The sequence below is a fragment of the Stylophora pistillata genome, chromosome 7 (assembly GCF_964205215.1).
Source record: "Stylophora pistillata chromosome 7, jaStyPist1.2, whole genome shotgun sequence".
NCBI lineage: Eukaryota > Metazoa > Cnidaria > Anthozoa > Scleractinia > Pocilloporidae > Stylophora > Stylophora pistillata.
The window spans coordinates 12,576,963-12,602,252 of record NC_142525.1 but is presented as its reverse complement, the minus strand read 5'-3'; the positions used below and the strand labels follow the sequence as shown (position 1 = coordinate 12,602,252).

General features: G+C 37.7%; 2 protein-coding genes and 1 long non-coding RNA gene across 3 annotated transcripts; 2 read left to right on the top strand and 1 right to left on the bottom strand.

Annotated features, from left to right (window-relative positions):
* The first annotated feature begins 9,137 nt into the window (after positions 1–9,137).
* Positions 9,138–13,192, top strand: LOC148726670 (uncharacterized). Its single transcript, XR_015989773.1, has 3 exons — positions 9,138–9,295; positions 10,988–11,023; positions 13,062–13,192. It is a non-coding gene; the product is annotated as an uncharacterized LOC148726670 (long non-coding RNA).
* A 1,104-nt stretch (positions 13,193–14,296) lies between these two features.
* Positions 14,297–16,929, bottom strand: LOC111341904 (sushi repeat-containing protein SRPX2). Its single transcript, XM_088727947.1, has 4 exons — positions 16,772–16,929; positions 16,404–16,649; positions 15,108–15,305; positions 14,297–14,578 (listed from the first exon to the last, which is right to left on the bottom strand). Exons 1-4 carry the CDS (start codon positions 16,833–16,835, stop codon positions 14,409–14,411), a joined length of 678 nt encoding a protein of 225 aa, XP_088584073.1. The 5' UTR covers positions 16,836–16,929; the 3' UTR covers positions 14,297–14,408.
* A 360-nt stretch (positions 16,930–17,289) lies between these two features.
* Positions 17,290–22,681, top strand: LOC148726669 (uncharacterized). Its single transcript, XM_088728011.1, has 6 exons — positions 17,290–18,867; positions 19,311–19,392; positions 20,258–20,396; positions 20,486–20,527; positions 20,633–20,687; positions 20,910–22,681. The coding sequence occupies exons 3-6, from the start codon at positions 20,265–20,267 to the stop codon at positions 21,011–21,013; spliced, it is 333 nt and encodes a 110-aa protein (XP_088584137.1). The 5' UTR covers positions 17,290–18,867; positions 19,311–19,392; positions 20,258–20,264; the 3' UTR covers positions 21,014–22,681.
* The last annotated feature ends 2,609 nt before the right edge of the window (positions 22,682–25,290 follow it).

The following is a 25,290-nucleotide window of genomic DNA, read 5'->3' as shown; positions in this document are numbered from 1 at the left end:
AGTACATCAGCTGATAAACTGTGCACTAAGTTCAATTTACTGAGAATTGATGCAATCTATCACGTAATCATTTAACTAATTCCTTTTACAATTAATATTTGACTTATTCTTAATGAGCAACTAACTTATTCCCCGACACATTCCCCCCCTTGACTCATCTACGAGTCAAGCATAATTTTTGATTTGCACCTTGAGTCAAGTGCTGCATTTCTAGGTGGGATATTTCTTGCGGGAATTTCTGTATTCCGTTCTCGATTACAAGGTGTCTGTGTTCCCCCCCCCCCCCTTCGCTCCGAAACTCCAGTGGATAGAGCCTTTGCACTGGCCTGGAAAGGTGAACCGGTTTCCCCTTAGTAATAACTCTGACTGTAGCTCCTCTAACTATGCCGTCTTTCCCTATCACCAGACTCTCTATAACGCCCATTTTCCACTCCCCTCGATTTTTGTCATCCTCGTACACTACAACTGCTTCCCCCACTGTGACCACCCTCTCTTTACCCTTAGAGTTACACTTATGGAATTCGCGCAAGCTCGCCAGATATTCCTTCCGCCACCTGTTCCAAAAATGAGTAAGTCTGGTGGTAAGGTACGTAAACCTGGCAGAAGGGCTATTAAGATTCATGGCGTCATCAGGTTGATCAACTTCGTCCGGTAGCGTTTTTAGACTTCTTCCGTAAATCAAGTGGGATGGCGTCAAGACTTCCTCTCCAACCTCGTTGTATTCGTACGTCAGTGGTCTGGAATTGAGTGTACATTCTATTTCCGTTAGGAGAGTCGACAGTTCATCGAATGTCAGCCGTGCGTTCCCCAGTATCTTTCTCATACATCCCTTTACACTGGCTACCATTCGTTCGCAAAATCCTCCCCACCAGGGTGCCCGTTCTAAGTCGGCTCTTATTTCGGGATGATCGAACAATTTTCTTAACGCTTTCTCCGTGGCCTGGAATGTTTTGGCATTGTCCGAAACAATCAGGACTGGCATACCTCTTCTAGCGGCAAACTTCCGAAGACAACCCTTTAGCGCTCCACCGACTGCTATGCTTCCAGACTTTCGAGTTAAAAAAGCACCACCATTTTCGAGGGTTGGGATAGATTTTGCTGGTCCACTTTATGTAAAGTTTTAGCATTCTGGAAAAGTGTAGTAACAAGTTCGATTGTTTGGTGAACGAAATGCTTTTCATCAGAGACTTAAAACCCACTCTGAACGTGCAAAGCGATTCAATTCGCGCAAAAGCATTTGTTTAATTAGCTCGTAACATATTTATGCTAATTTAGTGTTACACCTTGCCACAAACTTTATTTTTATTTCTCCTTGACAATGGCGTCATGATGACACCGAAACGTCGGTTTTTATCGTTAGTTTTTGCTAGTCTTTGCATTTCTAAATCTTTATTGATAAGAATTCAGTTCAAAGCTGGAATCGGATCCTGTCCCATTACTAAAGTTACTTCATTTTTCCACAATAAGAGGGAAGCCAGAAATTAAAACCATGAAAGAGGTACATTTTGATAAATAAAAATTAAATGCTGAAACTTCATATTCATTATGCAAGGAATATTTCATCATATTTTGCTGTTTTAGACTTTTTTTTTCCCTTTAAGTAGACGCATAGCTGCTTGAACTTGGGCTTTCTATATCGCACATCTGGAGTTATCTTTAGGAGACTGCCCCGTATTGCCATTGTTACTGTCGTTACGCAATTTTTTCATTTCCAATCATGAATAAGTCTACTTGTTTTTATTTTTGCCTGCTAGAGTGTAATGAATGTTTTTATGGTACTACACAATAATCAGAAAAATATATTACTATATAGGAGTAGGTTCCTACAGATGCCAAAGGTTCAAATTGAAAAAAAAAAGCCGAATTTATCTCCGGCGTATCCTTCGGAAAGCCCGAGTAATTTATGAGGACTGTATTCATAGAATATATGATCTAAAAGTACATGATCATTTCTTTCTTAAAATGAATTTTTTCGTCGTAAACTATCTTTTATCTCAGGGATCTCATCAAAATAAACGCACATCAAAATGACAAATCTAATTCGCTATGAAAAAATATTCTGACATGTTTATGTTTAGGAAAATTGTCTACATTATTACAGAGACGAGATTGCTTCGGTAAGGATATTTTTAGAAAGAGAGCTTTGATTTATAAAATGATTGTTTGTAAATTTATAAGAAACAGATAACGAGGTTAATAATTATGCACTTAGCAGCTGCCATCCTGGGGGTCGACCCTGGGGTCATACGGGGGAATAGACTTTTGTCGCCAATTTTGCATTGAAGTGCATTTGCACTTCCGAGACGAGACACATGGAAAAACATCCACTGGATTTTTACCATTGCCGCCATCCTGAGAATAAAAGATCCTTACCGTGGTGACTTGTTATTACCATTGATACCTACAGATGTAAAATCACTACTACTACTACTACTTTTTCCAGTTAGTCGCCGGCAAAAAGCCACATAGGATGTTTTTAACTTTGAGCCCTGTATAGCCGTGAATAGTAAACACAAGCTGAAGTAAGGTTTTGTTTGTGGCAAATAACATTCTTTTGGAGCATTACATTGTTTGAGTTAGTAGAGCATATTTCTTTGTCCCCAGGGGAAGGGCATTGGTAGCTTTATGTTGAACAATGTTATTGTTGGTTAGGGCCGGGTTTAGGAAATTCCTTTGCAAATGTCCAGGGGTTCCCCGGGGTCACCCTCTCCCCCCCTGGGACGGCCGCTGATAACTGCATAATGACCATGATGACTAAAACAAAAATTTTCGTTATCAGTTGCATATAATTATAGCTTGTTGATCTCTTTGTCTCTGGAAAATGTTGTCAAATAATACCATCTGGCCCGATTAAAGTCGACTAATACATATTGGAAAACTTTATATCATTTATTCTCATCACATTTGCAAAGAAAACTTTTTGACAGGTATTAAAAGAAAAGTTAAGGCTATTTCAATATACAAGACATTACATGATAATTTTTGCACTTATTAATAACTTCCTCTACACTTTAACTAGGTTTCTCGTTTCCTTCTTGCTGAGATTCATTATTTTTCTTCTTTCTTCTCTTTCGGCTCTTTTTTTTCAGTTCATCCTTTCTGGTTCTGTGAGGATGGTAAGAAGAAATTATTGTCGTCAGTTGTTTATAGGTTTTTGCTAATGGTCATGCGGGATTGGCCTGAATTTCCCATTTTGTAATGCTTTGAGCAAATTAGAAAACTGGAGAAATTCATCAGCCATGAAACTTAATGAATTTTGTTTGTTAAATCTTACCCTCACTTAAAGTCTTCCTCTCCTCAATGTCATGTCTTTGCCCTCCCATGTCCTTGTCATCTTTAAAGTTAAAGAAAAAGGTCTTGATTTTTTTTCTTCTTGCAGTTGGCAGTTAAATTTGTATTATGCATGAGTCTATAAAAATATAACTTTATAAAGGTGATTTCTTGTTACTTTATTTAAAGTTTGCTATCTTTAGAAGTACAGAAACAAATAGGTTTACAGCTTAATTTTTTCATTTTTAATTTTTTTAAAATTCTGTAAAGAAAATTTTCCACTTACCAGGAAAAGTGGAATCAAGGGATTTATCAGTATCGGGTTTCATACACGAGTAAGTCCCTTTAGAAATTCTGCAATAGAACCTCCTGCTATCACATCACACTCTACACACAGTTCCCGCAAGCCAGCATCCTGCAAGCGTTTGCCAGTGATGGACAACATGGTGCATGCTGTGTGGAATACTTCCATTTTCATAACCATATCTTTCAATTTTGCGCTTTGTTTCCATTGTCCCTCGCTTGCCTCTGCATACAATGTTAAGTCAATGACGAAGACGATGCTCTTCAAGTTGAGCGTGTTCTTTACCTTGAGAGACTGCACTAGAACCTTGTGAACGGTAGCCATGTCAGTAGCAGGCACATCGATACTCGGGAGATAGCTGTTGACAGCCAGTGAGACAGTTGAACCTCATTAAGGACAGAAATGTTAAATCCATTCTAGCCATTGGCTTTTTGGTTCCCGCACCAGAAAGGCTCTCCTCCAATCTATCTATAATACCCCACGGGAGTGTTGCTTTGATATGTGGCTTGATAGTTTCAGGCAAAGGAGCGATCTCATGCCCCAATCGGTGTGGCATCTGGATAAGTTGAACATTGTTCGGCATACGGTAACAGTATTTGCTTGGGTGGTTTTTGTAATCCTGCTGTAACTCCTTAAATAATGTCCTGGCCAAAAGAGGTAACAAGGCGCTGGACGCGATCAGAATATTCCGCTGAGATGTGTGTGTTGCCAGTTTAGAGTATAGAAACGCATCTAGTTCTTCTGAAAGTTTGACTGCACTATCACATAGCTCGGTAGGTTTCGGAGGCCATGACATCTACTAATATTTGGGTGAAGTGCATCACAGAAGTACAGGCCAGCTTAAGATTCATATATATAAATATGAAAGGAAACCCTCTGTATTAACATCTGAAGTTTCTTCTCGGATTACCCTAGACATGGGTGTGATGGATTTTCAGAACGGTTTACTTTTAAGTGTAAGCAGATGGTGAAAGTGTGGCCTGAGAAAGGCTTTGAATGGCGACGCACCTCATTTCTGTGTTTTCAAACATACAACCTTTTTTCGCGATTTTCTTTACATATCAAGAAAAAAATCTCGATTTCTCCTTTGATGCTGATTACAAACTTTTTTCTTTTTTTTTTAATTTGTTATTTCATACTATTCTGACATCTTACTTTTCTACATTTACAAATCCGCTCCATTGCACCGGCTCTACAATTTCTTCTTTTCTACTTTTTATTCCAAACAAGTTAATGAAATGACTTATATCTACTTGTACGTCTTTGGCAGGAACAACAGCAATCCATCGTTTCATGAAAAACATCTTCCCGTCATTGCTTTATGCAGTGGCTTTGGTTGGATGTTTTCCACGCATCGAGTGGCAGTTTGGGAGTTTACAATGGAAAACTTTAATTAAGGCAAAAAAAAAAACTGTTAAAAAATAGATCGATCCCTTCAGAAAAACACACTTTCTGTGTTGAGTCCATCACTTTTTCAATCAACCAATAAAAAAAATTCATTTGCCGTATTCTGATTCTTGCTCGGAAGAAAGTTGAGAAATCTCCAATTAAATTCATATATAATTAAACTATACCCATGTGTTTTGAAAGGTAGAAACCAAAGAATTTGCTACAATAATATTTCTTTTGATTGGAAATTCTTGAATCAAGGTACTACTCAAGGTAGCGTAAGCGGACCCTATCTATTCCATATTTTTATAAATGATCTAGAGATCTATTTAGATACCCTGCCAGTGTTATTCTAGTATGCTGCTGTTTCAAATATTATTGCTACTGTTTACAAAGTTAAAGACATGTCTGAGACATTGGTCAAACATTTCTTAGAATGGATAGAAAAGAATGGAAGATAGAAAAGAATGTGAGGCGTGAGTAGTCCAGTGATCAGTGCGCTGGACTCTAGGTCAGATGGCCCGGGTTCAAGTCCTGGCTGGGGCTTGACGTTGTGTCCTTAAGCAAGACGCTTCACTCACATTGCTTCGTCTTCTCGGATAGGACGTAAAGCCGGAGGTCCCGTCTCCTGCACCTATCAATTAGTTAATTTCGGCAAGGGTCGTTAAAGAACCCACATCACGAGATTACTGTGATGTGGTCTGGCCTGTTTACTGGGAAGGGGGGGAGGGGGCATCTGTAAAAATTTCTCCTTTATTAATTGTAAACTGCCGCCGGCAGTCTGGAAAAGTCCCCCGCACAGTGTTGTAAAGCGCATTAGAGCATTTACATGGAAATGCGCTATAGAAATTGATCTATATTATTATTATATTATTATGTTCTGTAACCCTAGCAAATGTAAGGAGCTTACAGTCCTTGAAAGGCAATCATGAATTGTACCCTCCTGTATTCGGATCCCTAGTTGTACTTATGTGAGCATTCTAGGTGTCACCTTTCAGAGTGACTGTAGGTTCAATACACATGTTAAATGCCTCTATGTCCTTAGATGTCTACGTAAAGAGGGGTATAAGCAGGTAGAAATAGACTTTCTTTTCGATTCCTTAGTACTTCCCAATTTCGCGTATGCCCATATGGAGCATCAGACTCCGACCTCACCCCAGTGCAATGCTTTTTTCGATCGTTGTTGGAAAAGGAATTTTATTACAAGAAATCACAATTTACGATCAATTTTACAGAAGCAGTAGTATTTTTAAAAAGGTTTCTAAGGCCGCCAATCACCCTGTCGCTTTTTATTCCGCTTGTAAAGGCCTGCAGCTACAATTTACGGACTAGGTCTGGCACCAGAACAAGCATCAAAAGTAAACGTTTTAAAAATACATTCGTTGGTCGTTTCATTTTTAGACATAACCTATATGACAATTTTTAACTGTAATCAGGTGGTAAATTTAATTTTGTGGAATTATTAACCTTGTAACTCTTTTAACTCAAATTGCTTGTAACATTAGGAATGTACTTTTCTGTTTTGAATCAATAAAGACCATTATTATTATTGTTATTATTATTATTATTATCATTATTATTTATCATTATTAAGCGCGCTTATTTAAGGTTACTTCCTACCTTCAGAGGCCGAAAAAATCGTTTATTTTTCTTTTGGACTAGATTGAAGTTACACTTTTTAACTAGCGTTTGCAAAAGAAAAAAATTAAAAATCTCAAAAAGCGTCCGACTTATTTAAAAAAACGTCAGTTTTCGAATAAAAGTTAATAAATCAGGAAGGTGTCATAATCTCGTAAATGGGCGAACCCCCCGGGGGAATATTCGAATATTCGGGGGAATATTACATCGCGCCCTTGACAAATTTCACACGTGGAAGTAATCTGCTCGTGGAAAGTCTATTCTCGTGGATATAACACAAAACTCAAAATTAGAGAAGAGTCCTTGGGTAAAGAAAAAGAAAAAAAAGGTCCAAAGAAGAGAGAAATGGCAGCATTTTGTCAAAAGAACAAAACAAAACAAACAAAACAAAGCGACAAAGGTTCTTGGTTTGGCCAGGAGCCGTCCACAAGCTTAGCATCCACTGAAGATCGACAGCATTCGGTTATCCTTGGGGCAAAGAGCTGAAAAAATAAAGTCAACACCACAGAAGGTTGTAAACAAGATTCTTCGTTGGAATCTGACGAAACCGATGGAGAAAAAGAAGAATGCGACAGATTTACCCTTTCTGCCGCGGGTTTTCTCTTCGCCGACTTTGTCCATTACTAAACGATCAACAGGGTGAGATAAAAAAAAAAAAAGACTGCTCCACGATACTTTTCCCAGGAAAATCTTGATCCATTGTCATTGACGCCAGGTCTCGTCTTTCTCATTGGTTTGCGGTTTCAGGAGGCGAGATAATCTCCTGGTGTGGCGCAAGCTGTTTACAAACCTTTGGGATCATGGGAGCTAAAATCTCGCATTTGATTTTGAGAGGAATACATCCACTTTGAACGAGTTTATAGGGTATATAGATTTGACCGATTTTCGTGAAATTTCGCCAAAACATTCCCGGGATGATGCCGAACAAAAGTGTGTCAGGAAATTTTGATCTTTTTAACTATTTTTTGCCTGGTGTCAATTTACGCAAAACGCTTCGCATATTTTTCGCTACTCTAACTTTAGATGTGAATATTCAGACAACCAATCAGAATATCGGAAAAGCCTGACACACTTTTGTTGATTGATGCCTTGTGAATGAGACTAGGCAGCCATTCTTCTCGTGCCGCGGGATCCGATACCCGATAAATTCAATAGAAGAACACTCGGTCGGTTCACGCTTTTCCGGCTCCTGACACTTCCTAAATGAAAAAAACGCCGAAATTATATTTTTATCAATAAAGATTTAGAAATGCAAAGACTAGCAAAAACTAACGATAAAAACCGACGTTTCGGTGTCATCATGACGCCATTGTCAGGGAGAAATAAAAATGAAGTTTGTGGCAAGGTGTAGCACTAAATTAGCATAAATATATAATTTCTGTGTGGGCAGACGCCCAAAGAACCAATATCCATTGTTCGTATGGTCATACCTTTCAAAGATCAGGAATCAGCAAATTATGTTAAGAAAGAGCTCAAGAATCTTAGCATGAAGGTGCAGACAACTGTCCAGCCAGTATTTGTTAGCCGCAAAGTTGGCCAAGATCTTACAGTACGAGAAATCAAGCCACAGATTGTCAACCAACAACGCGTCGTTTATCAATTTCAATGTGACCTGTGTGATGCGGGTTATGTGGGCTATACAAGCGGACACTTACACACACGCGTGGATGGACATAAACGAAAGGCATCTTCAATATATAAACACTACCACGAACGGCACAGCGAAGTCCCGAAAGACCCACTGAAACGTTTTAGCATTCTAAAAAAGTGTAGTAACAAGTTCGATTGTTTGGTGAACGAAATGCTTTTCATCAGAGACTTAAAACCCACTCTGAACGTGCAAAGCGATTCAACTCGCGCAAAAGTATTTGTTTAATTAGCTCGTAACATATTTATGCTAATTTAGTGCTACACCTTGCCACAAACTTCATTTTTATTTCCCCTTGACAATGGCGTCATGATGACACCGAAACGTCGGTTTTTATCGTTAGTTTTTTCTAGTCTTTGAAATTATATTTTTATCGTAAATTGCATTTATTAACCTTTGTTTTGATGCATAGTTTGTTAGGGTTTTCTTTAAACTAGCGCGCGTACGAATTTTCTCCCGAAGGATATCCGCGAAGGTAGGAGGTACTCGAGGTAACCTTAATTTTTGGGCTTTCAGGGTGGGCGCTTATTTGAGACTGGGCGCTTATGGTGACCCATTCTCCCTGAGGTCATACCGCTGACAAACGCCAAGATGCCCCTAGGCTCGAGATTGAACTATCCCACGCCGGAAAAGGTCCTTGAGGTTAAAAGTAAGAGAATAGAGCCTTTGTCTTAAAACGAATCAACCGCAATGTCATTCAAATTTTTACTTTGCCATCAAGGTCGTAATTTTGCATCTTAGATTTACCGGCTTCGTGCACGCCTTCAGCCTTATCTTTTTCTCCCTTCAATGTTTTTTTAATTTTTATCAAGCACAGCGTGTTCCAACTTGATGTGACACTTAGTTATGGCTTTGAGAAGAAACCAGCAGCTACAGCCACAATGGTACGCGTGTGTCGAGAATGGCAGTCCTTTTAGAAGTTGCTTAACGGGTATGTAGTGGAATACATCGCATAAACAATCAATTTTTGTTACATGATGACCCATCTATGCTTTTGAAATGATACCGGTTGCTACGTTGTTTACAAGGCAATAGTCGAGAGTCGGGTAAGTACGTGACTAAATTCAGCTGAATTTTATAAGTTCACAGTTCAACTTATGTTACAAGTAAACTAGTGCTACGTATTCTTATTACAGTATCATACATTCCAAGCAAAGGTTTTGATTACCCTCCTGTCCAATAGCCAAAGGGGTTTTGAGCGGAGTTACGCGAAACAATTCCATGTTTGAATAAATTTGGCCCCAGCGTTTCATTATTCAATAACTATTTACAATCAGGCTTGTTTACTGGAGGTTTGAGATGGATCAAAGTCGAACGCAGCTCCTATAAGGATTTCGAAAATTTTTCTTTATGAAGTTCCCTGTGAAATGTGTCACTACGTTCCGAAAGTAAAGATGACCCATGATCTGACCTTGAACTGAGTTCGCTTGCAAACGAGGATACGTTCTTAATTTACTTTGATTTGGAGTCTGGCCCAGATAAAACGCCGAAGTTTTTCTAGGACACGGAGAGGCTAATCAACTACTTTAACCAAGTACATCAAAAGATCGATTTTTAACTCTGTCATGTTTGTTCGTTCCGAAGATTACCTTTTTCTTGGATTAAAAATTAAAACTAATTTTAAAAAGTAACTGGCGTGACCAAGCAACTATCGTTATGCATTGTTTGCGGTATTATTTTTCACCACATTTCTTATGCAATAAACAATTTAAAAAGAAAGCTCCTAACTGGTTCAAGGCCTTTTCTTGTTATTTCCATAATATTAGGTAAATCTTAGTCAGTAGGGCTTGTTTTGTCCCTGTGAAAAAGGTTATTCACTTGAAAAACGAGTGTAAGGGTGGCCCCTTATTTTTTATCAAGGTGAGAATTAAGTACAGTGATCTACGTATGCTGTTCGACGGTGAAACCAAAAGTTGACCTTTTCATTTGCCAAATATTGTTTATAAATTATTGTAATTCATTGTGAGGTCCAAACAATGGATGCAAGTTCAGGATCTCAACCACTGAACTTTATCATTTGGTTAGAGCCACTTGAAAGACAAATTACCAGATGAAGTAAAAGGAAAGAAACATAGAAATGTAATGCCACATTAGCCATGATGTGTGGAGGTTATGATTTTGATGGATTTTCATTCATTTATCTCATGCATTATGAAGAATTGAAACAACTTAGAAGGCAGATATGTTTCTGTACTTTCCATTTTGTATTTATTCGCTCAGGAGAAAAGGCACAGAGATTTTAGCAATCTGTGGTAATTTAACCATATTGCATAGCCAAGTTATAAAGGAAAAGAGCTTGAATATCCAGCCTAGGAGAGTTAGGAGATAACTTGGCTTAGTAAAAAATGTACTACTTTCAAAAACCAGGTAATTGCCAAGTCAATTAGATAGTGGAATTATCACAACCATGGAAATTTGTTAAGAGCTCATTTATAAATTTTAAAATAGGAAGAACATTGTTTATCCTGAGATCACTCTCTCCGCTGATCGGAAACATTGAAATCAAGGTTAAAACTCAGAAAAGGAGTATTTATGCACCCATTATCAACAGCTATTTTTTTATGAAAGGCAAGTAAAGCAAACAGAATCAACTTCTTGAAATAGTTTCCACTTGATTAAAGTTCAGGTTGATATTTAAAAAATTATACAGCACTCAATGGTTTCTTTTCACTCTCATATAGATTTTTTCCTTATTTAGTGGTACCAGTGACTTGGCTAACATATTTGTTCTTTTGCAGAAATTCGGACAATTCCCCTGGAGCTTTATTCCAAAGGTTATTATGATTGTCCCTTATTTTGTATCTATAGTTCAACTTGCTTTAAATACTAAGACTCATAGCGTTTATTGGAATTAAATTTGCTGCAAATCTAAAGCTATCACTTGTAGGGGATCCATATACCTTGACTGGCCCCAAATCAAATGCTTTCATTTTAGCTTGTTTAGGATACTGCTCTTAGACTTGCTGAGCATACTGGTCTTTGACTCGCAGAGGACATTGGTCTTTGACTCGCTTAGGATACTGGTCTTTGACTCGCTGAGGATACTGGATTTTGACTCGCTTAGGATACTGGTCTTTGACTCGCTGAGGATACTGGTCTTTGACTCGCTTAGGATACTGGTCTTTGACTCGCTTAGGATACTGGTCTTTGACTCGCTTAGGATACTGGTCTTTGACTCGCTTAGGATACTGGTCTTTGACTCGCTGAGGATACTGGTCTTTGACTCGCTGAGGATACTGGTCTTTGACTCGCTGAGGATACTGGTCTTTGACTCGCTGAGGATACTGGTCTTTGACTCGCTGAGGATACTGGTCTTTGACTCGCTGAGGATACTGGTCTTTGACTCGCTGAGGATACTGGTCTTTGACTCGCTTAGGATACTGGTCTTTGACTCGCTTAGGATACTGGTCTTTGACTCGCTTAGGATACTGGTCTTTGACTCGCTTAGGATACTGGTCTTTGACTCGCTGAGGATACTGGTCTTTGACTCGCTGAGGATACTGGTCTTTGACTCGCTGAGGATACTGGTCTTTGACTCGCTTAGGATACTGGTCTTTGACTCGCTTAGGATACTGGTCTTTGACTCGCTTAGGATACTGGTCTTTGACTCGCTGAGGATACTGGTCTTTGACTCGCTGAGGATACTGGTCTTTGACTCGCTGAGGATACTTGTCTTTGACTCGCTGAGGATACTGGTCTTTGACTCGCTGAGGATACTGGTCTTTGACTCGCTGAGGATACTGGTCTTTGACTCGCTGAGGATACTGGTCTTTGACTCGCTGAGGATACTGGTCTTTGACTCGCTGAGGATACTGGTCTTTGACTCGCTTAGGATACTGGTCTTTGACTCGCTTAGGATACTGGTCTTTGACTCGCTTAGGATACTGGTCTTTGACTCGCTTAGGATACTGGTCTTTGACTCGCTGAGGATACTGGTCTTTGACTCGCTGAGGATACTGGTCTTTGACTCGCTGAGGATACTGGTCTTTGACTCGCTGAGGATACTGGTCTTTGACTCGCTGAGGATACTGGTCTTTGACTCGCTTAGGATACTGGTCTTTGACTCGCTGAGGATACTGGTCTTTGACTCGCTTAGGATACTGGTCTTTGACTCGCTGAGGATGCTGGTCTTTGACTCGCTGAGGATACTGGTCTTTGACTCGCTTAGGATACTGGTCTTTGACTGGCTGAGGATGCTGGTCTTTGACTCGCTGAGGATACTGGTCTTTGACTCGCTGAGGATACTGGTCTTTGACTCGCTGAGGATACTGGTCTTTGACTCGCTGAGGATACTGGTCTTTGACTCGCTGAGGATACTGGGCTTTGATTTGCTGAGGATACTGGACTTTGTAAGTCTGGCTCATTGAGAAGAAGTCTGATTGACTCGCTGAGAATAATTCTGGTTGACTCGCTGAGCATAAGTCTGGTTGGCTCGCTGAGAATAATTCTGGTTGGCTCGCTGGGAATAAGTCTGGTTGGCTCGCTGGGAATAAGTCTGGTTGGCTTGCTGGGAATAAGTCTGGTTGGTTCGCCGAGAATAAGTCTGGTTGGCTCGCTGAGAATAAGTCTGGTTGGCTCGCTGAGAATAAGTTTGGTTGGCTCGCTGAGAATAATTCTGGTTGGCTCGCTGAGAATAAGTCTAATTGGCTCGCTGAGAACGAGTCTGGTTGACTCACTGAGATGTTTGGTATTGCTATGATAAAAAAGTACTTCAGCCAAAATTTCTGAAATAGGGTTAGTTGTGGTAGGAGTATGTCTTTCTGTCATTAGAAAGACATACTCCCACTTGTTTTTTCCTCTTTTTCTCCCCAGTACAACTGTCTAATGTCAAGTGATGGATCTTTACATTGTAACAATGAAGCTGTGAATGAATAGAGGTGGTAGGTGTGAATGATTTAAAGCTTATTGTGGAATTTTAAAGTAACATGCCCCACCTTTCCTCCCCCCCAAAAAAATAAATAACCAGAATACTAAATGCCAAGTTGTCAGCCCTTTCTCTTACAAGTTAGTTGATTGCTGGCACTTAATTTAGTTCCTAACTTCCTCTCCTTTTTCTTTAATTCCCTTCCTTGCCACAGGCTATGAGTCGTATTTGGCCTGTCAACACCTTTTACTTATTGATGTTTTTATATCAAAACCATTAATAAGGTCATGTATCACAGCGCCGCGAGACTATGATACGTATTTGGCCTGCCAACACCTTTAACTCATTTTTAGACAGCAAAACAAAAAGACCATTACACCATCATGGGGCTGGACAACATTTCCGGTTTGCATTTAAATTGTCACAAATTGTCACACCATAGTATTCTGAAGGTGGTTGTAGGTGGTGGTTGTGGGTGATTGTAGGTGGTTTTAGATGGTTGTAGGTGGTTTTAGGTCATTCCTTCTTTCAGTCATTTCGCATTTCCGATGTGCATTTACATTGTCACAAATTGTCACCCAATAGTATTCTGAAGGTGGTTGTAGGTGGTTTTAGATGATTGTGGGTGGTTTTTCCGCAGCATTCTACTTCGAATCAATTCTACACGCCAGAATTGTTTGCTGCTTATCATAGAGAGGGATATCGCGCATGTTTAGAAGCTAAAGCCGCTGAATTTCTGAGGAAACAATCAGCCGAAATGCTGGATGTAAATCATATTCGTGTAGAGAATGTTGACGAAACAGAGATTTAAGTAATTCGCAAGATTTTTGGTATTTGGTCGAATGAAACAGTCAGCATTAGATTTTTGGTGTAGAGTTGAATAATAAAAAAAAAAACTCAATGTTTTTTTAAAAAAATGGTTTAGAGTTAGAATTTTTGAGCTCAAAAGCTCGAGTGAGCAAACAACGTTTTATACGTTTTATACGTTTTTAACGTTTTAAACTATAGTTTTATAAAATGAAATTTCGAGTAAAGATTTGTAAACTTCCCCAGCTGTAGCGAGTTACAGTGGCAGTGCAGTGGAATGGAATACAGGACAGTTTAAGGAAATTATTTTCGTTCCTCGTTTTCCCTCACCCTGCCCCTCCCCGTTCACCCTTAAAAAACTGTACGTACCAATGTATGTATTTGTAACCTTTATTCAGCGAGTACATCAAGTCGCATTTTAAAGCTTATCGCTATCTATACTTTTTGCCTAGTCGGTATCTATCTGCAATAAATTCACCTTTAGAGGTTCAAAAGTACACTTCAACTTTATCAGCCACGCAGTTTGCAGACCCAAAGTTGCAAAAGCCAAACATCTTCATTAAAGAAATGAGGTTCATTCTTATTTGAACGACAGGATCTTTTTGGTCACCATCAAAGTAATGCTCAGGAAAGAGCATTTTACTCCCGTCAGACGGCCCTGCGGCAAAATGCAATCGAAGTTCTTCACTCATTCATTTATTCAACCATTCAGTTATCAATTACCTTATTCAAATATATGAAAGAGAAGAGCCGTATGAAAACAATTCACCGAACCATTCAACAGAATAAAAACATCGCTAGGCTAAGAATTATTAATAATTTCAGTATGAATCCGTTGAAAACAAAACTGACCTCCCATCACTTTTATCTAAAAAGTATTTAGCTTTTGTTTCAAAGTGAAAGACAATACTTTTCTTGACTGATCTGTGAGGTTAATGAAGATGTAGTAGTGTTTTAGGTCATGCTATAATTTCTAATTCCTGTTCCAATTTTTTTTTTTGGTTTTATGTTTTGGGATGTCATCGTACTGCCGGGATCTGATCTGTTTAGCTGCTAAAGTTAAATAGGAAATCATTTGATCAGAGGATCAATGTTTCATCTTAGGGCTGCATAGGAAACTAAAGTTGCTCATTGTTACCAGCACAAGAACCTATAAAATAAACTATTATTCGAAAGCATAACAATACCAGAACAGTCAGGCCAAGGTCCGTAATTCCCAGGTCCCAAATTGTGCCATTTTCCACCAGAACACAGGTACATCCAAGGTGGACGGAAGGCGAAGTCGAAATTTTTTTGGCACATTGGAGCACAAGCAGGGTCCGAGCCGAAATACAAACAGGCCAGAACACCATTCTTAGGAGGCTTGTACAAGGGACATTGTTTTTCTGTAGAAAAAATAAATTACAAGCTTCATTTCCCGGTTTGCATTCACTTTAAAAATCACGGAAAGATCCACTTGAACCAGAAACTTGGCAAGGCTCCCTCGAGCAATGAGAACGAGAAAAAGCGTCACTGCACGTCGAGCATGGCTACCTCAGCCCTCTCGTGTTTTCACCATATGGCGAAAACGGCAGAGAAGCCGAGATATTTCTCATTGATCTAACCCCGCAGCTGTCCGAGAAGAAGCAGATGGATTACAGCACTGTAATTCCTTGGCTGGGAGCAAAACTATCCAATAACTTGTTACGATCAGCTGTGTGACGCGTAAGAGGCTCAGGAGGCAAACATGAGTTAAACACTGATTTTAGCGGGGCAGAAATCGCAAATGTGATTGGAAAGATAAAATGAACACGTGTTATTTTAAAGCGCTGTGTGGAATATTTTTAACCCTTAAATGCTCTGTATATCTTTCCAGATATGTTTTTGTAGATGAATTTATAATAACTTTTAAAAGACTTTCTTGTTCTCTCTCCTTACGTCTTTAGTCCCCGAAAAAACAAAATGACTGCGTGCAATCTAATAAGCTACCCCTATAAAAAAGCCCTCTCACTTATAAGCCTCTCCCAGTTGTAATGTCCATTCCATTCCAACGGTTCCAGTGGTTCGATTTGCGCATGCGCGTGGTCATCGCTTTTGGATGCCACGCTGTCTGTTGTAGTTGACAAAGTGTTTGTTATTATTTAAACAGCCATTTATTTAGAGAAGACTTACGGTTGTTACACCAGGGAGTCTAACAACTAGACTATGCTTCTCCGGGACTGTCTTTTTTTATTTGAGACGCCCAGTAGCTATCACTCCTTGGACTTAAAATACAACATGTGGCCAGGGACTGTTAAAAAGCATCTTAAAAAGTTCTAATACATCACTTAACGTTTACGATACTTTGACTCGTCACCGTAATGGTTTCCATGAACTGTCCTGTAGTCCATTCCATTGTGCTGCTACGGCCGGGGAAGTTTCAAAATCTTCACTCAAAATGTCCTGTAAAATACCTTTTAGTCTAAAGAGGCGCTTTATCAACAAAAGGACCCCTGTGTACTTACTTTTTAGAACTAATTGAAAGGTACATTCCGCTTTATTGCCAGCCTGATCTTTGGCCTCGCAAAATACTTGATACGAACCAGGTACAGAGTATTCCTCTCCAGATACTCTGTTGCACTGTATACTGGAAGGTGCTCCAGAGTTGTCTTTGGCTAATGGACGATCCCAATTAACTCTGATTACTGTATTTGTGATATCATCTATGTTGATATCTTTTGGGCAATATGTGAAAACTGGGGGCTCCTGGTCTGGAAAGTGAAAATGATACATGTCATTAAGACCTCATGACTGACTCTTGCTGCATCTCATTCACTTGGTGAAGAAGCATTTTTCGCTACTGCTGAAAGCCCGAGTGATGAGACTTGCTTACCCAATACTGCGGCAATAGCAATGTTGGAGAGAAGAACGGTGAAAACGATGAATCGAGTAATCATCTTTAAAGCGATGTCTCTCCTGAAAGATTTGACGAATAAGAGTTGCGACGGTTTTGCTAGCTGTGGACATTTTTTGTAAGAGATCAATAAATTGTCACTTTCTTCAGTTGTTTTTGTTTTATAATTGTCACAGGTGCAAGATTGCAAACATTTACTCGTCAGATGAATAAACTTTATTTCTTAAAGAATGATTACCAACTTGCATTTGGAAAAGCACGAAAGTCTGCTATTTTCCCTATTTTCGTGGCAACCTATCTCCTTAAATAGAGCAACGCACGAATCTCGTATTTCCAAAAGTATAAATCCTGTACCTCATGCGAGGAAGGAAGATTCAGCTTACGTTTGACTCATGTTTCTTAACATGAAAAAGTTCTGTTAATTTAAAAATCAATAGAACTTTTTCAACAGTTCGTCATATCAGTTACTTCTCATCAATAATTGTTTCAGCCGCTTTGAGACAATAAAATCCAGGGAAAAAATTGTGGCCTCAAGTATATGAATGCCATAAAGAATATTCCCAGGCTCATATCTACCACTCAAGTTTAGATGTTAAGAGAGAAATATTTACCCTTTTACACGGTCTGATAATTTCGATAGATATGTTTAATGTTCAGAATTTGTACTAAAGTATGTAAAAAAGTTTTATCGCAGCTTTCATTCCTGAATTTTTCCAGTCCTGTTTATCTATATCTTTATTCTTTAGTCTTAGCTAAATGCTAGTGGCACTGATGATTGATATCCATGAATGAGATCAATTTCTTGGCTTTGACTTTGTTTTCTCAGCCGGCCGCTTGTGTTTAACTTAACCATATGATATGATTCATTTAAATATAAATTTCTCATTCTTCATTTGAAAAACTGCGTTCTCCTCAAAGGACTTTTTATAAGGTGTAATTTTTATATTTTGCGAGTCACAGGTGCAATATTTTAGTCCTTCAAGAATTCAGTCATCACCAGTGTAAGGAAGTTTTGGCTGACCCTTTTACTCCCAAGATCTAATTAGCAATTCTCCTAACTATCTGCCATACAATTCTTATGATTTTGGTATTGGATCAACTAATGATCCCCTAGCTGATATTTTTCTTTATTCTCATTACTCGTCTGCTTGATAATATAAGAATATTGTAAGGAGGAACTCTGTTTTGGTCATTCATGGGAGTTAACTAGTTAATTACGACGGAATTATTTTGAGTGAACGTCGAAGGTAATCCACGATGACATTGGCTCTACTTAACCTCGCTCCGTAATTAGTACCTGAAACTTGCGTCACCCCCAACCAATCAAAAGTAAAACTAAACTCCCATTGCGATATAGTCACTCTTATAACCAAGCTTTTATATCTCAGACCAGACGATTTAGATCTTAGAGTGAATAAAACTCAGAAAGTTCAAGCAACATAATGTTTATTTTTATTGACATATACATGGAGACACGTTCTTGAAATTACCCGAAGGCTTCTTGTGAACCTGTAAAAAAACAAAAAGACAGAATTGATTTTCAATTTCATTTCGTATTCGTAACTTTTTTGCATAGTTTTCCGTCATTTTATCCTGAATCTTACTGTTCGAGCTGAAATTTATAGCAAATTATTGTTCAACGTGGCTGAATCGATTCAGACCAGAAAATGAGCGCCAGATTCCTATCGCATGTTATTAGATAATTGCCAAAAAAAACCGAATCACTTATCTTGCATAGAATCGAAAATGAATCATAATATATATATTTTTTAGTTTAAATCTATCAATTGTTCAAGATCAAGATATGCCAATGTTTTTTACTTGAAAATTATGAAAAATTGCTGCCTTAGAAATGTGTTTCCTAAAATTGTCCCAATAGCTGTTAACAATGTTTGGTTTTACATATTGAATTAATATTGAACTGGTTACCCAGTTTTTAAACTTATAGTTTTACAATCGGCATCAGACATTGTGTTACACCCAGGAGAATCCCTGAAAGATGTAAGTGATGATCAAGTGGAACATACAATTTGTCACTTATGTGAACATTTCTCATCTACTTCTACAAGAGATTGGTGAGTAAACCATTGAAGAATATCTATTTTTTCAATTAGTTATAAATGTTTGGATGCAGAGATTAGTCACATTAGTGAAAATATTGAGAAAAGGATAAATTTCATGTACAAATACTGCCTTTTCATGTATCATATAAACGAGGCAAAGATGTCGTCATCTTTCATGCATAGAGTTGGGCCATACCATGATAAAATGAAATCTAAAGTAAATATCACATTTCTTTGTAAAACAATAGCATAAAATGCACAAGAAGGCATAAAGAAACCCATAAGAAAGATTTCCTTCATTAATGAATTTTTTCCACAAAATTAATTTTAGCTAAAAATTCTGGAACTGTTCTTGTATCAAATTGGATCAACAAAATTCTTAGAGCTGATTCAACTCATGATAGTCAACTATTGTTAAAAGGTTAACAAAATTTGTAAACATTTCATTTAAAAAGTCAAGTAGCAGAAAGGTCGGGGACAAGCATCCAAGGGATCGAAAGAGCAGAAGGTTCCTCATTACTAGAGAAAGCGAAAAGAGTAAGTAAATTCTTTAAACTACAAATTAAACCAAAATAGTTATTGTTGCTGGATACCTTTCATCAAAGTACTAACAAATAATATAAATCCCCGATGTGCAAAATCATGTTCTATAAGTTTCATGTGCTGCAATAACTGGTGAAACATGACCATGGTGGAAAGGGAGTTGCGTGGCTAGTATAATTGTTGCAGTTCAAATTTCTGCAAAAAAGGAATGCAAATTAACTTCATGGTCAATGATTGTTCAGAAAAACCTCCCTACTCTTGGTTTTCATGTGTTTTTGGATTTTTTTCTTCATGTGGTGGTCATAACTTATGTCGCCAAAATAAAAAAAAGGAGAATTTAATGTCTTGAACAATTGCAACCAAATTATTAAGGAAGATCTTTGAATAAGAAATTTAATTTGTGGTAAGCTGTATAATGCTGCATACCTTGGGTGATTGACTTTTGACAATATATCAAAGACATAAAAAATACCAATACTTTGATATCAGGTATCAGCCATGAGAAAAAAATGTCTCACCCAAGAACCTGCTGGGGAGTGTTTCCGGATTAAGGTTCTCCGAGGCTATGTGCCTCGTTGGCTATCTGTCATCTCATATCCAACGCGCGCTCGTGGAATAATTGTTAAATATATATAAGCAGAAAAGTGATGGTCAAGAGGCCAACTCCAATGTAGCTTTGTTGGTTTCTTAGCTCGAAGTTTCGAACATCTTGGTCTTCCTCGGAGGCTTAATTATAAATATATATACATAAACCTGCTCTGATAAATAGATATGCCTGCACTCTATACAGCTATAATGCATGGCCTTTAATAATTAAGCATCAACATGCTTACATTCTTTCTCATCAATTTATTTACAGGAGGTGTATGACTGGGTGGGTCAAGAGACTTCCCAAGATTAATTTACATTACATCAACTTGAATCTGTTTTTTTTTTCTGATACAAAACTACCCACTGATAATCTCGTCCAATCAGAAAAACTGTGCCTGATAACAAGGGTAAGTAACATGCAAAAAGGATCTTGAAAAGGCCATGTAGTAACAGCTAAATTAAAAAAAAAATGGTTTATGTCTATTTTACTTCACAGAAAAAAGATGAAGCAAATGAAATATTTGGAAAATATGATGAGGTGAGAAAAATCAAAACAGATCATTTGGTTCCTTAGTTTTTTTTTTCTTTTTAGAAATTGATCTTATTAATTTTAGTTATCTTTCAAAACTCTGGTTGATTTCAGGTGTCTTTCTATGGCAAGTTTGCTACTGATAAATCCCTTGATTCCACTATTCCTGGTAAGTAGAGAATTTTCTTTACAGAATTTTAAAAAAATTAAAAATGAAAAAGTGAAGCCGTAAACCTATTTGTTTCTGTACTTCTAAAGATAGCAAACTTTAAATAAAGTAAAAAGAAATCACCTTTATAAAGTTATATTTTTATAGACTCATGCATAATATAAATTTAACTGCAAACTGCGAAAAGAAAAAAAATCAAGGCCTCTCTCTTTAACTTTAAAGATGACAAGGACTTGGGAGAGCAAAGACATGACAATGAGGAGAGGAAGACTTTAAGTGAGGGTAAGATTGAACAAACAAAATTCGTTAAGTTTCATGGCTGGTGAATTTCTCCAGTTTCTAATTTGCTCAAAGCATTCCAAAATGGGAAATTCAGGCCAATCCCGCATGACCATTAGCAAAAACCTATAAACAACTGACGACAACAATTTCTTCTTACTATCCTCAAAGAACCAGAAACGAAGAAAAAGAAGACCCGAAAGAGAAGAAAGAAGAAAAATAATGAATCTCGCAAGAAGGAAACGAAAAACCTAGTTAAAGTGTAGATGAAGTTATTAATAAGTGCAAAAATTATCATGTAATGTCTTGTAGCCTTTACTTTTCTTTTAATACTTGTCAAAAAGTTTTCTTTGCAAATGTGATGAGAATAAATGATATAAAGTTTTCCAATATGTATTAGTCGACTGTAATAGGGCCAGATGGTATTATTTGACAACATTTTCCAGAGGCAAAGAAATCAACGAGCTATAATTATATGCAACTGATAACAAAAAATTTTGCTTTATTCATCATGGTAATTATGCACTTACCAGCGGCCGTCCCGGGGGGGGGGGGGTGAGAGGGTGACCCCGGGGAACCCCTGGGCATTTGTGTAAAGGCATTTCCTAAACCCCCTAACCAACAATAACATTGTTCAACATAAAGCTACCAATGCCCCTCCCCTGGGGACAAAGAAGTATGCTCTACAAACTCAAACAATGTAATGCTCCAAAAGAATGTTCTTTGCCACAAACAAAAACTTACTTCAGCTTGTGTTTACTATACGGGGCTATACAGGGCTCAAAGTTAAAAACATCCTATGTGGCTTTTTGCCGGCGACTAACTGGAAAAAGTATTAGTAGTAGTGGTAGTTTTTTTACATCTGTAGATATCAATGGTAATAACCAGTCCCCATGATAAGGATCTTTTATGCTCAAGACGGCGGCAATGGTAAAAATCCAGTGGGTGTTTTCCCATGTGTCTCGTCTCGGAAGTGCAAATGCACTTCAATGCCCCCGTCCTAGAACAAAAATTGGCGACAAAAGTCTCTTCCCCCGTATGACCCCAGGGTCGACCCCCAGGATGGCAGCTGCTAAGTGCATAATTATTAACCTCGTTATCTGTTTCTTAAAAATTCACAAACAATCATTTTATAAATCAAACCTCTCTTTCTAGAAATATCCTTACTGGAGCAATCTCATCTCTGTTAATAATCAAGAAAAGTTTCCTAAACATAAACATGTCACAACATTTTTTCATAGCGAGTTAGATTTGTCATTTTGATTTGCGTTTATTTTGATGAGATCCCTGAGATAAAAGATAGTTTACGACGAAAAAATTCATTTTAAGAAAGACATGATCATGTACTTTTAGATCATATATCCTATGAATACAGTCCTCACAAAGTATTCGGGCTTTCCGAAGGATACACCTGAGATAAATTCGCTGAGAATAAGTCTGGTTGGCTCGCTGAGAATAATTCTGGTTGGCTTGCTGAGAATAAGTCTAGTTGGCTCGCTGAGAACGAGTCTGGTTGACTTGCTGAGTTGTTTGGTATTGCTATAATAAAAATTATTTCAGCCAACATTTCTGAAATAGGGTTAGTTGTAGTGGGAGTATGTCTTTCTGTCATTAGAAAGACATACTCCCACTTTTTCCTCTTTTTTTCCCCAGTACAATTGTCTAATGGCAAGTGTTGGATGTTTACATTGTAACAATGAAGCTGTGAATGAACAGGGGTGGTAGGTGTGAATGATTTAAATCTTATTGTGGAATCTTAAAGTAACATGCCCCACCTTTCCTCCAGAAAAATAAAAATAACCAGAATACTAAATGCCAAGTTGTCAACCCTTTCTCTTACAACTTAGTTGATTTCTGGCACTTAATTTAGTTTATAACGTCCTATCCTTCTTTTTTAATTCTCTTCCTTGCCATGGTCATAATCACTGCAATTTCTGGGTTTACCTTATTTATGATTATTGGCCTAGAGTTCCTTCTTATCTCTTGGAAGTCAAATCATCCATCTAGATGGCCTTTATTAGTTGAAGAGTGTTTCATCCTCCTATTACCCATGCCTGTCATCTTAAATTGAGTTTCACTCAAAATTCACACCTAACTCTTTGTATTTGTTTCTCTTCCATAGTTGATGACTGGGATGGGAATTCACAGAAATTCAAACCAATGATATTTATCATGTGTTAAATAAATAAATCTTGAATATTAATAAAAATCATCGAAATATACCGGCTGACTTATTCAAAATAGTTATGGTAGCATGGGAAAAAATAGGGAGATAATAAGAACCATCTGAATTAAATTAAGTAAGTTTACATCCTATAAGTGATTACAGTGAAGGAACAATGTCTGATTCAGTTAATAGCAAATCATTTCTTGAAAATCTTGTTAGAAATAATAATGAATGCACAGGGTTTTCAATGAGGTTTTCAGTTTTTTGTATGACATGTATTTTTAACCCACAAAAAGGTCAAAATATGTGTATTGATTCTTGGTATCTAATGAAAGTCAAATCCCTCTAATTGAATATACTAAAACTGTAAATAGTACTACTTCTCTTGTTGTGGCCATCAGCGATATTCAATATTCAGAGATTTTTCTATTAAAAACAACATGAACTATTGAAAAGTAATACTGCTTCAATCAACTGATTTGTGAAAACTCCCCTTGGGCGAACATTTTGCAACAAACTTTGACTCTATATCAATAATAGGTAAAAAATTCCCTTCTCCTTGCAGTTAAAGGCAAGTACATTACGTACTCATAGTTCATAAAAGCCTTGAAAGTCTTTGAAGATGCTTGAATTCAAAAATAACAAATTCAAGGTCTTGAAAGTACTTGAATTTTAGGACTAGAGCTTGATTTTTGCAATGCTTTTTCTTTAGCAATTTTCAAGTAAAAAATTGCAGTACTTTAATAGAAAAGCTGAGAAATAATGTTAAATAATTTTAAAATTTCTTATGCAAACCTTTCCAAAAGAGGTCCTTCAATTTATCTAAAACTTGCCAAAATCATTGAAAAGCCCTTCAATTTCAACCTTTGGCATTGTAGGAACCTACTCCTATTATTTTGATTATTGTCTAGTACCATAACAACATTCGTTACACTCTAGCAGGCAAAAATAAAAACAAGTAGACTCATTCATGATTGGAAATGACAAAATTGCGTAACGACAGTAACAATGGCAATAGGGCAGTCTCCTAAAGATAACTCCAGATGTGCGATATAGAAAGCCCAAGTTCAAGCAGCTCTGCCTCTGCTTAAAGGGAAAAAAAAGTCTAAAACAGCAAAATATGATGAAATATTCCTTGCATAATGAATAAGAAGTTTCAGCATTTAATTTTTATTAATCAAAATGTACATCTTTCATGGTGTTAATTTCTGGCTTCCCTCTTGTTGTGGAAAAATGAAGTAACTTTAGTAATGGGATAGGATCCGATTCAAGCTTTGAACTTAAGGTGGCTCAATAGGGTTATGAAAGATCACGAAGCGCGCTCCAGTGACATCAATCGAAAGTTAATATTCTCGTTATTTTTGCTATTTTTCAAATCAAAGCTACTGAAACATAAAAAACAAGGGCCTAAATTTGCTGTACAACAGTCACCTCTGAAGTCAAGGCTTTTAGTCCCAAATTAAAACTACTCAAATATCGCCATATTTTGACGTCTGTTTGACTTTGATTTCAATTTTCTTCAATTACCTTCGGTAAAATTTTCTATTATTCTCCGATCGGGTAGAGTCTGACAAGACGAAATTTTTAAAATCGAAAAAAATAGGGGTTGTCAAGGTAGTTTTTTCGCTTTTAACATTTTTGTTGTTTTTTTGGCTGAGCGAAAAACTTACCTTACAAATTTTTCTGATAAATTCACAGCAAGGAAAGCTAAAAGGGTATAACATCTCTGCCAAATTTTAAGGAACTTTACCGAAGGAAATACGAGAAATCTGAGGGGGGACTTTCTATTTTCTCACACGTCATCAGAATAGGAACTCGCCAAGATCGCTATTTGAGCATGCGCGAACTTTCGAACACGCAGTTTTGTCGAGGACGAATGTGTAAACACGGGCGGTCATTATCTTTGACGTTTTTGTAGAAACTGCTTTTGACCTGAAAGTCAGTTGAGAACATACCTTAATTAACTATGCCGCAGAATCCTTGGAAATCTCTTCGAAGTGTTTCAAAATTGCGGAGACTATTCTCGTCGTGTTTGTGACCCTTGGAAGCGATGAGCGACTGGACAATGGCCGTCTCGTCAAAATACACACAAGACCTTTCCGTCCAAATCATTGGTACAAATTATTTAAATCCTCATATCTTAGGCCACTGCCAGCA

What these genes read in the sequence shown, in the direction of transcription:
- LOC111341904 (XM_088727947.1), bottom strand. Translation starts at nt 16,835, where the DNA reads ATGATTACTCGATTCATCGTTTTCACCGTTCTTCTCTCCAACATTGCT. An exon ending in CTTTCAATTAGTTCTAAAAA is followed by an intron (nt 15,306 to 16,403) that starts GTAAGTACACAG and finishes TTTTTTCTACAG; the next exon opens with AAAAACAATGTCCCTTGTAC. An exon ending in ACCTTGGCCTGACTGTTCTG is followed by an intron (nt 14,579 to 15,107) that starts GTATTGTTATGC and finishes ATTTTGCCGCAG; the next exon opens with GGCCGTCTGACGGGAGTAAA.
- LOC148726669 (XM_088728011.1), top strand. Translation starts at nt 20,265, where the DNA reads ATGACTGGGTGGGTCAAGAGACTTCCCAAGATTAATTTACATTACATC. An exon ending in AACTGTGCCTGATAACAAGG is followed by an intron (nt 20,397 to 20,485) that starts GTAAGTAACATG and finishes TTTACTTCACAG; the next exon opens with AAAAAAGATGAAGCAAATGA. An exon ending in TATTTGGAAAATATGATGAG is followed by an intron (nt 20,528 to 20,632) that starts GTGAGAAAAATC and finishes GGTTGATTTCAG; the next exon opens with GTGTCTTTCTATGGCAAGTT.